At 43.3% G+C, this 12107-nt stretch overlaps 1 protein-coding gene across 4 annotated transcripts in view; it reads left to right on the plus strand.

Annotated features, from left to right (window-relative positions):
• Nucleotides 1-12107, plus strand: part of eml1 (EMAP like 1) — a 218787-nt gene that overhangs the window by 194841 nt on the left and 11839 nt on the right. For all 4 annotated transcript variants that reach the window (XM_078234091.1, XM_078234092.1, XM_078234090.1 and 1 more), the window contains 7 exons: nucleotides 507-632; nucleotides 1422-1553; nucleotides 2756-2823; nucleotides 4226-4314; nucleotides 6935-7032; nucleotides 7815-7902; nucleotides 10309-10404. In XM_078234091.1, coding sequence (XP_078090217.1) covers nucleotides 507-632; nucleotides 1422-1553; nucleotides 2756-2823; nucleotides 4226-4314; nucleotides 6935-7032; nucleotides 7815-7902; nucleotides 10309-10404 — 697 coding nt within the window. The remainder of the gene's footprint in view (nucleotides 1-506; nucleotides 633-1421; nucleotides 1554-2755; nucleotides 2824-4225; nucleotides 4315-6934; nucleotides 7033-7814; nucleotides 7903-10308; nucleotides 10405-12107) is intronic.

A 12107-nucleotide genomic window follows, 5' to 3' on the forward strand; every position in this document is an offset into this window, starting at 1 on the left:
TAGCCAGCGTGTAATCGCTGTCGGCAGCCAGTTGCACATTACATCCACTCCTGGCCCTCTGCACACAGAGTGTGATATTCAGGTTATGGGGATGTTTCATATTTCTGTGATGTGCACTTTCATTTCCACTGCTGCTTTGCTTGTAAGTTTTATCAGATAAAAGATCGTGATACCTTGGCATCTCTATAATTTGAAGAAGACCTGTTGCAGGGGTCCATTTTTAAAATTCACACAAGGAATAGGTCTGTGGAACCAGATGATCAAACCTCTATCCAGTGACACAGTCTACAAACTAATCAGTAACACTTAAGGACGTGTTGTTATTCTGCCAACAATATAGCCTAATAATGCAGCAAGTATATCCTGTGAGTAAGTGTAATTTCATTACATTGTTGCCCTGGGAGTGTAAGCTTCCTGTTGCAAGGATAAATGGGCTTCATAGCATTTCCCAGACTGATCAGACTTGTATCGAATCTAACTGTTAACCTCTCTTCTTTCTAATTAAGGTCCCTGAGCAGTTTGGTCCAGTGAGGACAGTAACTGAAGGAAGGGGGGAAGTATTGCTCATTGGAACAACGAGGAACTTCATCATCCAAGGCACTTTATCTGGAGACTTTCACCCAATCACCCAGGTAGGAGCAGATGATTACAAAATATGCAGACTTTATCTGTTCAACTTGCTTGGGTTTCCAGAAGGGATTTTCATAAATCATTACTGCAAATGCATGTAAACCTTGCTCATTTCTCCCACTGATTAATTTCCATTGTAAATCACTCATGTGGAACCCGCTACTGTCAAAGTGGCCCTTTAGACTTGAGATTTATACCCGTCTTTTTGTAAGGCTCAGAACTGGTTGGCTTTCCGTTTCTGCGCTCATTCTTGGCTCTGTCACAAAGCTCCAAAGATAATGGGCAACTGGCTGAATTTCAATTGGCGCTATTGTACTTCTTTTCACTGAAGTTGGAGAGGCGACTTTTTTCTTTTGTTGTTCATCGTATACGGTGGCCAATGAATCTTTGCAGTAATCAATAATCAATGACATTTGAACACATTAGGGAGCAGTCAACTGTAGTCTGTTGTGGAGGACTCGTCCCTCTTTGTGCAGCCTGTGCCTTTGCAATCCTCTTGCTCTGAGAAGCCTTACGGGCCAAGGAAAGTGTTAAACTTCTCAAGCATAGGGCAAACCAACCTTTATTATTTCATGGCCGGTGTTACGTTTGAAGAATGGGTTTTCGCTGAGATGGACGTTGAACGCAGCCAAATAAAAGGTTTTGGAAAACCTTGTCAAAGCTGTGTATTTTATATTAATCCCCAAGGTTTTCCTGACATTATTCCTAACCTGATCTCCAATTTTTTTTGTCTGTTTAGCTCTTAAGGTTCATTTCAAGAACATTCATTCGCTTTACTTCTTCTGCAATAGGGTCACACAGATGAACTGTGGGGGTTGGCCAGTCATCCAAATAAGGAACAGTTCCTAACATGTGGACATGACAAACATATTACTCTGTGGGACGCTGTTGCTCATCAGACCATATGGAGCAAGATCATAGAGGTATCGAGTTGCCAATATTTTCACTCTCTAGATTACTTTGTTGGAAATTGGAAAACTTAGGCAAGTGCATGATACTACCCAACTTGAAAAGAATGAAAAAACATGAGATTAATCAAGAATTAATTAGAGGCCTGAGCTTTAAAGGTGTATAGGTTGTAAGCGGGAGGGCAGCGCCAGGGACCTGGGTTCGATTCCTGGCTTGGGTCACTGTCTGTGTGGAGTTTGCATGTTCTCCCCATGTCTGCGTGGGTTTCCTCCGGGTGCTCCTGTTTCCTCCCAGAGTCCGAAAGATGTGCTGGTTAGGTGCATTTACCCGAACTGGGGCCGGAGTGTGGCGACTAGGGAAATTTCACAGTAACTTCATTGCAGTGTTAATGTAAGCCTTACTTGTGACTAATAAATATACTTTACTTTACGTTATGGTGGCACAGTGGTTAGCACTGCTGTCTCATAGCACCAGGGAACTGGGTTCAATGCCGGCCTCGGGTCACCATCTGTGTGGAGTCTGCACATTCTCCTTGTGTCTGCGTGGGTTTCCACCAGGTGCTCCGGTTTCCTTCCACACTCCAGAGATGTGCGGGCTAGGTGGATTGGCCATGCTAAATTGCCCCTTAGTGTCAGGGGGGACGAGCAGGGTAAATACGTGGGGTTATGGGGATAGGGCCTGAGTGGGATTGTTGTCGGCGCAGGCTCGATGGGTCGAATGTCTTCCCTCTGCACTGTCGGGATTCTATGAAGACCGAGGAAGGTTATTCCAGATTCTGGGAAAGATTCACCATGGGAGACGGTGTGCTGAATCTTAATCGCAACAGGGTGAGAACGAAACATGGAAGAAAGTGCACTTGGGGTTTAGGACAAGCAAGACGGGAAGATTTAGGGGTAGGGAAATTGAAAGCAGCGAGAGTTCAAAAAACAATTTTGGCCAAATCGTTCAAATGATTTTTGCCTTGTAATTGAAGAATTTTCTCCGAGTGGAAACAAAGCAGTCCTTGGCACGGCGGGTGTATGATATGGCTGTAACATAGTTTAGTTATTAAAGCTCTGTTATTGTAAGGAAATGTTTGCTTAACAGGAAACATTCCACCTACATAATTACTATACATGTTCAAACAATAGAGATTTACAATCTCTCAGCACCGTGGGGTTTAATTAATCTATTACTGACAGTCTGTGCTTCTGAATATATTTCCTCCAAATTATAGGACCCGGCTCAGTCTGCTGGTTTCCATCCATCAGGCTCTGTCGTTGCTATAGGAACCCAAACTGGAAGGTAAGTGTAAATATGTGGTTTCTCCATCAGTCAGGCCGTGCGATGCTAATTGCTGTTTTGTTTTGGGTTTTCTTTTCATGCAAATTCACAGCAAAATGAAAGAAATCCAACTGATCTGGAGCAGGTCATGTTTCTATAGTCAAAGTCACGAACAACCATGATTTAATTAATCAATTAAAGCTCTTATTGGGTGAAAAATGGAGAAATTGAGCAAGAATTTCTAGTTTTCGTCTTAACAAGAGAGCTACGCAGCAATAGCTGGACCTACTGGTGCGCTAAGGTGGCCACCGAGGCAGCTGAGAGCCGGGACCGCCCGCCTTGATTTGCTGAGACTTCAACCCAGTTTTGCAAAGGGCTGTTGGGCCCTTTAATCCCCACACCCTTCACCCTATATTCCCTCCATGGCACTCAGACCTCCCCCCACCACGCCACCACCCCCTCACCCAGCTCCCTCTATACCACTCATCTGGCAGTCACTATGTGGTGACAAAAAAGATTAAAGTTCTAACAATTCAATAGAATTCTCAGTGCCAGAGGAAAAAAAACCTCCCATTTATGAAACCCATTCAAAGATTTTAAATCCCCTCAAGTAGTCAATCTTATAAAACAAATAAACTTCTATTCCTTAACCGCATCAGAGATAGCGAATCCTTTAATAGCCTCTTAAAGCTGTCAATCAAAATGTGAACTCAACCCCTGTGCTGAGATCATTTTGAAATTCAGCCAAGCATTCATAATGAGCTCAGTTGTAATACCAGCCCTTGGGAAATGCCAACAATAAATGCTGCTGAAATTGTAGGAACATTTGGTATTTCTTGTTTCTGAGCTGCATCAGATGGTCTGTCAATAAATGCAGTCCAGAAGTGTGTTTTTTTTAAACTCTAACCGACAGCTGGAGCCCCTTCATTTTTAAAGAGCTGGGCATTTAAATATCCTCAGATCATGACACTTTAAGCGGACCTCATTCACCCTTCCAGATCATTTAAATCTGTTTCATAAATCTGTGAATCTCACACCACAGCTGTGCGTGTGCCTTTGGAACAGCAAAAATGGGATCTGTATAAAGTCGGAGCTATTTTCAATTGATCAAGTAAATTTGTGTTTTGCACTGTGCAATTCACGCCTGGCCCCTTTTCACCAAGCGGTGAAAGTGGCCTGAAATGGGGGCAGGATTTCTGCATCTGGGTACACCCCCTCCCCGCCCCCGGCCCCACTGCCCCCTCACCATTTGTACCAGTCTCTAGATTTGTCCCAACTCTGTGAAAATCCAGTCCTATATGTTAACATGTAGCAGTAATTCTGCAAAAGTTGAACGGCAATCTGGCTAGTGCTGCACTTGAGAATGTTTGATGTATGTAGATAGTTCTCAGTGGAACCATGGTTTAATTTATTTCACTGACAGGTGGTTAGTTCTGGACACTGAATCGAAGGATTTGGTGACTGTTCACACTGATGGAAATGAGCAGCTCTCAGTCATGCGCTATTCACCAGGTATGCACCACTTTTACATTGTTGATTCAGACTTTACCTCTAGCATTTTATATTACTGCCTTGCAGAGCAAAGAAGGAATCATCCCAAAACTTCTTGGAATTCCCTAGCTAGCCGCACTTAACCTGGCTGCTGACATCCAGATGCCAAGAATGAATAAGAAAAATAAAAGAAAACCTTAAATAAGATTCAGGCACTGATCTCCACCTATCTACCTGAGTCCACAGGTTCTCATCATTATAATGGCCCAGATGGGCGGCACAGTGGTTAGCATTGCTGCCTCACAGTGCCACCTGGGTTCAATTCCCAGCTTGGGTCGCAGTCTGTGCGAAGTTTGCACGTTCTCCCCGGGTCTGTGTGGGTTTCCTCCGGTTTCCACCCACAGTCCGGAAGACATGCTGTTTAGGTGCATTGGCCATACTAAATTCTTCCTCAGTGTACCCAAATGGGCACCGGAGTGTGGTGACTAGGGGATTTTCACAGTAACTTCATTGCACTGTTAATGTAAGCCTACTTGTGACACTAATAAATAAACTTTAAACTGGTGTGACTTCCCTCATAACTTCAGCTTGTAGCTATGCAATGTGCAGTGATTATTCTCACTCTAAGAATGGTTGTTTTTAATCTGTTCCAGCTGCTGAGCTAGAAATAATTAGTCACCACCCAACAGATTGAGTCTCTCATTTCCAGCAACAAATGCTGCTTTTTTCATGGAAAAACGAAAGCTTTATTCAAAAGAAAATATTTGCAGGACTATGGCAATAGAACAGAGGACTGGGGCTAATTGGGTATCACTTTCAAAGCGTCAGCAGAGGCATAATGGGTTCATTTAACCCCTTTGTGTTCTATCACTCTATGATTCTATTCACTAAACCCATTCTCAAAGATTTGGACAGTTTTTGTGTCTCTCAAGATCTTGGTCTCAGAACTTGACAAGAATGAACAACTCTTGTTGAACTGTATTTTCCAGTATTCAAGTTGATGTTCCTTGACATCTTCCCCCTCAACAGATTTTTAAAATTCCATTCCTTTGTCACATTTTCACATCACAATGCTTTACTCCAGGCCATGGATCTCACTAACATCTCTACAACTGTGGTGAGATTGTGTAGCAATTGGCTGGCAGGTGATATTTTTGACAGGAAAGGATTATGCTTCATTTGCAGCCAAGCTGACCAAATTCTTCCAGGCCAGATCAAAGATACTTGCATAGTCAAACATCTAGAATGCCTTGATTAGATAACATTGCTTTATCACTTTGGTTTTTGACTTGTATTCGCTGGTACTAAGGCTGTGCACCAGCCTCAGTGTGTGCTGGCAGGCTGGCAGTGCGAGGCTTGCACTGCCAGGGTCTCAGGCTGGCAGTGCCAGGCTGTCACTGTCCCCTTGCCCCTGACTATCCGGGTTGCGATCCCACCAGACAGGCCGTTACGTCTGCTTCCCATTGCCTGTCAAGGCAAGCAAGCCCAGATGATTCCTTCCCAGGCTCACAAATAATATTTAAGTTTAGATTTTGATATTAAAATCAGCCTTGCGCCCTTCCCGGATGCGCGCTGATTACGCGCGAAGGGCGAGAAACTGAGTGCAGCTGGCTGTCACAATCTTACTGGCTCACCATGCCAATCGACCGATGGGACAAGCATGGTTTTGTCAACCAGATTTTGTATTCTAGATTTCAACCTCTAAACAATTTGATATTTAACATTCTTACTCTTTATTCTGTTTTTATTTGGGTAATTACTTCTGTCGTTTTCATGTTGTAATGAGATTCATGCTCATGTAACTATTACAGAACGGACTACTGAGTGAAGGATAATCTGACAGGTAGCTTTATGCCAGAGGTTGTGAGGGAGAATTGCACAATTAGTATTTAAATTATTTAAACAAAGATATGTGTTTGCCCGCACCTTAATTAGATCTTTTTCCTTTTTGAATCAAAAATACAATTAAGATAATAAGGTCTTCAATTTTTTGCCTATTTGACACAATCAAAAGCCTACCTCATTGTCAGACACAACGTATGATCATATTCACATCAGCATTGTATCACTGTTTAAGTTTATTTATTAGGGTCCCAAGTAGGCTTACATTAACACTGCAATGGAGTTACTGTGAAAATCCCCGAGTCACCACACTCTGGCGCCTGTTCAGGTACACTGAGGAAGAATTTAACATCGCCAATGCACCTAACCAACACGTCTTTCGGACTGTGGGAGCATCCGGACAGAACCCACACAGACACAAGAAGAACGTGCAGATTCTGCACAGACAGTGACCTAAGACAGGAATCGAACCTGGGTCCCTGGCGCTGTGAGGCAGCAGTGCTAACCACTGTGCCACTGTGCTGCCCGCTGACAATCAATACTGAGTTAAAATTTGAGTAAGACGTAGATATGCAGTATCTGAGTGCTACCATCCTCTAACACAGATTCAAAATGATGGATCTGATGAAAGGTGATTTCTGGGATAGTAATAACTGATGTCACGATTGTATAGTAATGTCAGCTGGTAACGTTATATTTTAATTGGTTATTTTGAGAAAGATGGTGTACTTTTTAAAAGCACAGGTTTGCTTTCATTCCACTATCAGCGATCTATTCTACATTGTGCTTCTTTTTATAGAGGGAAGTTACTTAGCAATTGGCTCCCACGATAATTATATTTACATCTACACAGTCAATGAAAATGGCAGAAAATACAGCCGAGTTGGTAAATGCTCAGTAAGTTGAATTTATTTATGGCATCTTAGTTTAGTGTTATAATGCTGGTTAAATCAGTGGGGGTAATTTTAGATAGTGGTATAAACTGGGAGAATAATATCAGATTGCCCATTTCCCCTAAGTCATTGAATCATAGAATCCCGACAGTGCAAAAGGAGGCCATTCGGCCCATCGAGGCTGCACCGACAACAATCCCACCCAGACTCTATCCCCGTAACTCCAGGTATTTACTCTCCTAATCCCCCTAACCTACACATCTTGGGACTCTACAGAGCAATTTAGCACGACCAATCCACCTAACCTGCACATCTTTGGACTGTGGGAGGAAACCGGAGCACCCAGAGGAAACCCACGCAGACACGGAGAGAATGTGCAAACTCCACACAGACAGTCACCCAAGGCCGGAATTGAACCCGGGTCCCTGGCACTGTGAGGCAGCAGTTCTAACCACTGTGCCACCGTGCCATCCCGTAAAATAGTATTTAACATTGGGAAGGATGCATAATGGACAGCTAATCCAGCATCTCCCCATTTACATTACCCCGATCACTCAAGCCTCAGGGGCTTTTAGAATTCAGTGAGAAATTTCCCTTTTCAGTCAAAGGGCACTGATAACTATGCAGAGCTTTCCTTATGAGAATAAGGTGGTGCAGACATATTTAAACTGCTCTCTAACCTTCTATTGCATGCAACCTTCTCAGCAGCTCCATCGGGGCAGGAGGTTACGTACAATGGTAACCATGTTCATGTATAATCAAGATGTCATCTCTTCTCCCTCATAGGGTCACTCCAGTTTTATCACACACCTTGACTGGTCAACTGACTCGCAGTATTTAATGTCTAATTCTGGCGACTACGAGATCCTGTACTGTAAGTATTGCATTTTATAGATTCTGAATGAAAGTTAGTTTGAATTGGAATTTGTTTTTAAGAGACATCTTGTCCCATCAAAAGGTGATTGGCTTCTGACATCTCAATTTCAAAATTCTCGACCTTGTTTTCAAATTCCTCCATGGCTTCACCCCCCCTCCCGATTTCTGTAACCTCCGACAACCCTCCAAGACCTCGGAGCTCCTTCTATTCTGGTCTCTTGTGCACTCTTAATTTTACCTGTTCCGCTGCTGCTGGCTCTGCTTTAAGCAGCCAGAGCCTCAGTTCTGGCAATGCTCCACAGCATAAATAGTATTCCAAGCAACTGCTGCAGCGAGTGACAAAATGAACTCAAAGGTTTGATTACAGCATCCCCTGTTGATCTAAAATGGAAATGTCTTAGATAAGCATGCATATCTGAATATGGGACTGATTCACATCACAACGTTGTATTCACATATATAATATAACACAGTGTTTTACTCACATATATTCACATCAGTGTTCTCCATACCTCCATTAATATGCTGGTCCATATGTTACAGTCAGTAGGCTGGCATTGAGACAGGGAACTTGCTGGGGAATAAAGATGCAAATGATGGAATTGTCTGTCTGGGGCAACCCGGACTTCTGGGCTTCCCGACCACAACTCCGTCTCCCCCGAGTAAAATTGGGTCTGCGGTGCCTAATCTAGAAAATATAAAGTAGAATTTTGAATTCCGTATACAATCATGCTCAGAAAGCAAAATAAAGACAAAGATAGATGGGATTAAAATTGAAACAAAAGACGCAGAAAGAAAAAGGTGAAAACTTTTTGTTCATTTTAAATTATTTTTTCCAAGTGCAACAATATTTAAGGAAAAGGAGGCCATTTGGCCCATCGAGTCTGCACCGACTCTCCAACAGAGCATCCCACCCAGATCCTAACCCCATAACCCCAGACATTTACCCAGCTAATCTTCCTAACCTGGGGCACTCGGGGCAATTGAGCATGGCCAATCAACCTAAGCTGCACATTTCTGGACTGTGGGAAGAAACTGGAGCACCCAGAGGAAACTCACGCAGACACGGGGAGAATATGCAAAATCCACACGGACAGTCACCTGAGGCTGGAATTGAACCCGGGTCCCTGGCGCTGTGAAGCAGCAGTGCTAACCACAGTGCCACCGTGCCGCATTTATGTAATGCTTCTAAAATCGAATCATCCCAAAGTGCTTGACAGCCAATGAATCAATTTTTAAGTAGAGTAATTTTTATTCATGTGGGGAAATCCAGCAGCCAATTTTCACACGGTATGCTCTACAAATAAATACAGTGACCAAGGAAATTGTCTGTTGATTGAGGGATAAATATTGGGGGAGGCGATGGCCAAGTGGTATTATCGCTAGATTATTAATCCAGAAACTCAGCTAATGTTCTGGGGACCTGGGTTCAAATCCCGCCATGGCAAATGGTGGAATTTGAATTCAATAAAAAATATATATCTGGAATTAAGAATCTACTGATGACCATGAAACCATTGTTGTAAAACCCCATCTGGTTCACTAATGCCCTTTTGGGAAGGAAATCTGCCGTCCCCATCTGGTTCACTAATGCCCTTTTGGGAAGGAAATCTGCCGTCCTTACCTAGTTTGGCCCACATGTGACTCCAGAGCCACAACAATGTGGTTGACTCTCAACTGCCCTTGGACAACTAGGAATGGGCAATAAATGCTGGCCAGCCAGTGACGCCCATGCCCCACGAATGAATAATAAAAAAAATTAAGTCGGACACTGAAAGAACTCTGCTCTTTAAGTATTTTATATCCACCTGAGGAGACAGAGAGGATGTTCTCTTGGATGCCTCGCCTGAACAACAGTACCTCTGTCAATCGGCCACTTCCTCTGAGCCAGTCCAAGGTTCCAGCTGAGATGATGTGCCTAAGTCTAGGAGTGGGGTTTGAACCTGTGTTCTCCTGACTCTGAGGTCGTCAACCAAGGTTGAGAAGATAAGAGAGGATTTCCTTTAGTACAATATAATTGTCCTTTCATTAAGAGCAAATCCCAAATGTTACAATCAAAAAGGCCATTATCTGATAGATTTTTAATTGTTATGTTTGATTCTAATTTGGGGTTTGGACACTGTTGCGAGTTCCATTTTAACTCTTGAAAGTGAGTGGATTTTTGAGTGAGTTACTTCAGTCCCTGTGATTTCAGGTTATCTTCAAACGGATTAGTCTGGCTTAAGGTGCGACGGTAAATATTCCCAGCTTTTGCTGGAAGTACGTTTAGTGTCTTGAACTTGTAGCTTCATGGCTTGAAATGGCTCTATAATTGCCTGTGTAATTCAAACGATATAAAATTCACCACTTAACATTCACTTCAGTTGACTGAATCCTCACATTTTACTTTGTTTCTGGTGTAAAGGGATGCCTTCAGTGTGTAAGCAAGTGGTGAGCGTTGAACACATCAGGGATGTTGAGTGGGCCACTTACACCTGCACATTAGGATTCCATGTATTTGGTAAGTATTCTGATCATTATATCTTAGCTAAATGAGGACTCAGTAAACCTATACTGCTGCAAAAATTAGTCCCATCTCTTTAAATGATTTACAGCTGTGTGATATTCCAAAGGCACAGCCTAACTCATGCCCTGGAGGTGCTGTCTGGTGCTATTAGGGTGCACAATGTTTGTAAATTGTGTATTATTTATACTTAATTGCTTATAGTTGGTGGACATTCGCTGAGGAGCCATAGAGTCCCTACAATGCAGAAGGAGGCTATTCGGTCTATCAAGTCTACATCAACTCTCTGAAAGAGCATCTCACCCAGGCCCACCACCCCTGCCCTATCCCTGTAAACCTGTGCATTTCCCATGGCTAATCCACCTAACTTGCACATTAAGGGGCAATTTAGCATGGCCAGTCCACCTAACCTGCACATCTTTGGACTGTGGGAGGAAATCAGAGCATCTGGCAGAAACCCATGCAAACATGGGGAGAACGTGCAAATTCCACACCAACAGTCACCCAAGGCTAGAATCGAACCCGGATCCCTGGCGTTGTTGGGAAGCAGTGCTAACCACTGTGCCACCTTGCCGCCCATATTCAATTGTACTTCTGTAAATAGAAGCAGACTCAAACTGTGGTGATTGCGTTCGGAGATGCATGTTTTGAGCTTTGCCAAGCTTTTAAAATGAGGCCACCTGAAACTTAACAGATCGCCAGGCATCTGTTTCTCCAAGTTGTCTCATTATGAATGCTTGGCTGCATGCGAAGCCTCACTAATGGATTAGCTCAACAAGTGTCTGTTCACAGAGGCTGCAGTGGATGTTAGCTTTGATTGATTGACATCTTTATGAGGTTATAATAAGTTATTCTTACAATTTTTAAAAAATATCAAAGAATGTTTATTTGGACAAGATTAAGAGATGCGAAGTGGGTAAAACCTCCGTTATTGAAACTATGAATGACAGTGTCTGACTGACGCTTTATAAGGTTGTAAAAGCAGCAGCGTTTTTCAAAGCAGATTTCTGAATGGGTGCTTTTTCACGGCATTTCAAGATCTATCACTGATGTTATGGAACATTGGTTGCGTTCATTGTGCATATTGTGTGAGGGGGCATGGAAGGAGCCTGGGGCAAGGTGACGGAGTGATGGGGTGCCAGGGGTGAAGGCTACCAGCCTTTAATATAGCTGGAGCAAAGTCCCAGTGAAATGAGGCAAGCCATCTAACCAGCCCATCTCAGCATCTGCATCTGAACCACGGGAAATTTTGTGACTCGAGCTTCTACCTCGTTACCAAAAATCCAAACAGTTAAGGTTCATTCCCTGTACTTAATCAAAATTAATTACAAAATATCAAACTCTGAGCAAATGCGCATGACGGCACAGTGGTTAGCACTGCTGCCTCACAGCGCCAGGGACCCGGGTCCGATTTCCAACTTGGGTCACTGTCTGTGTGGAGTTTGCATATTCTCCCCGTGTCTGTGTGGGTTTCCTCCGGGTGCCCCGGTTTTCTCCCACAGTCCAAAGATGTGCAGGTTAGGTGAATTGGGCCATGATAAATTCTCCCTCAGTGTACCCAAACAGGTGCCGGAGTGTGGCAACTGGGGGATTTTCACAGTAACTTCATTGCAGTGTTAATGTGAGCCTACTTGTGACTAATAAATAAACTTTAAACATATATGATGGAATTAAACAAGGCAATTTGTTCCTCAAGTGCT

Source organism: Mustelus asterias, chromosome 18, assembly GCF_964213995.1.
Source record: "Mustelus asterias chromosome 18, sMusAst1.hap1.1, whole genome shotgun sequence".
Lineage (NCBI taxonomy): Eukaryota > Metazoa > Chordata > Chondrichthyes > Carcharhiniformes > Triakidae > Mustelus > Mustelus asterias.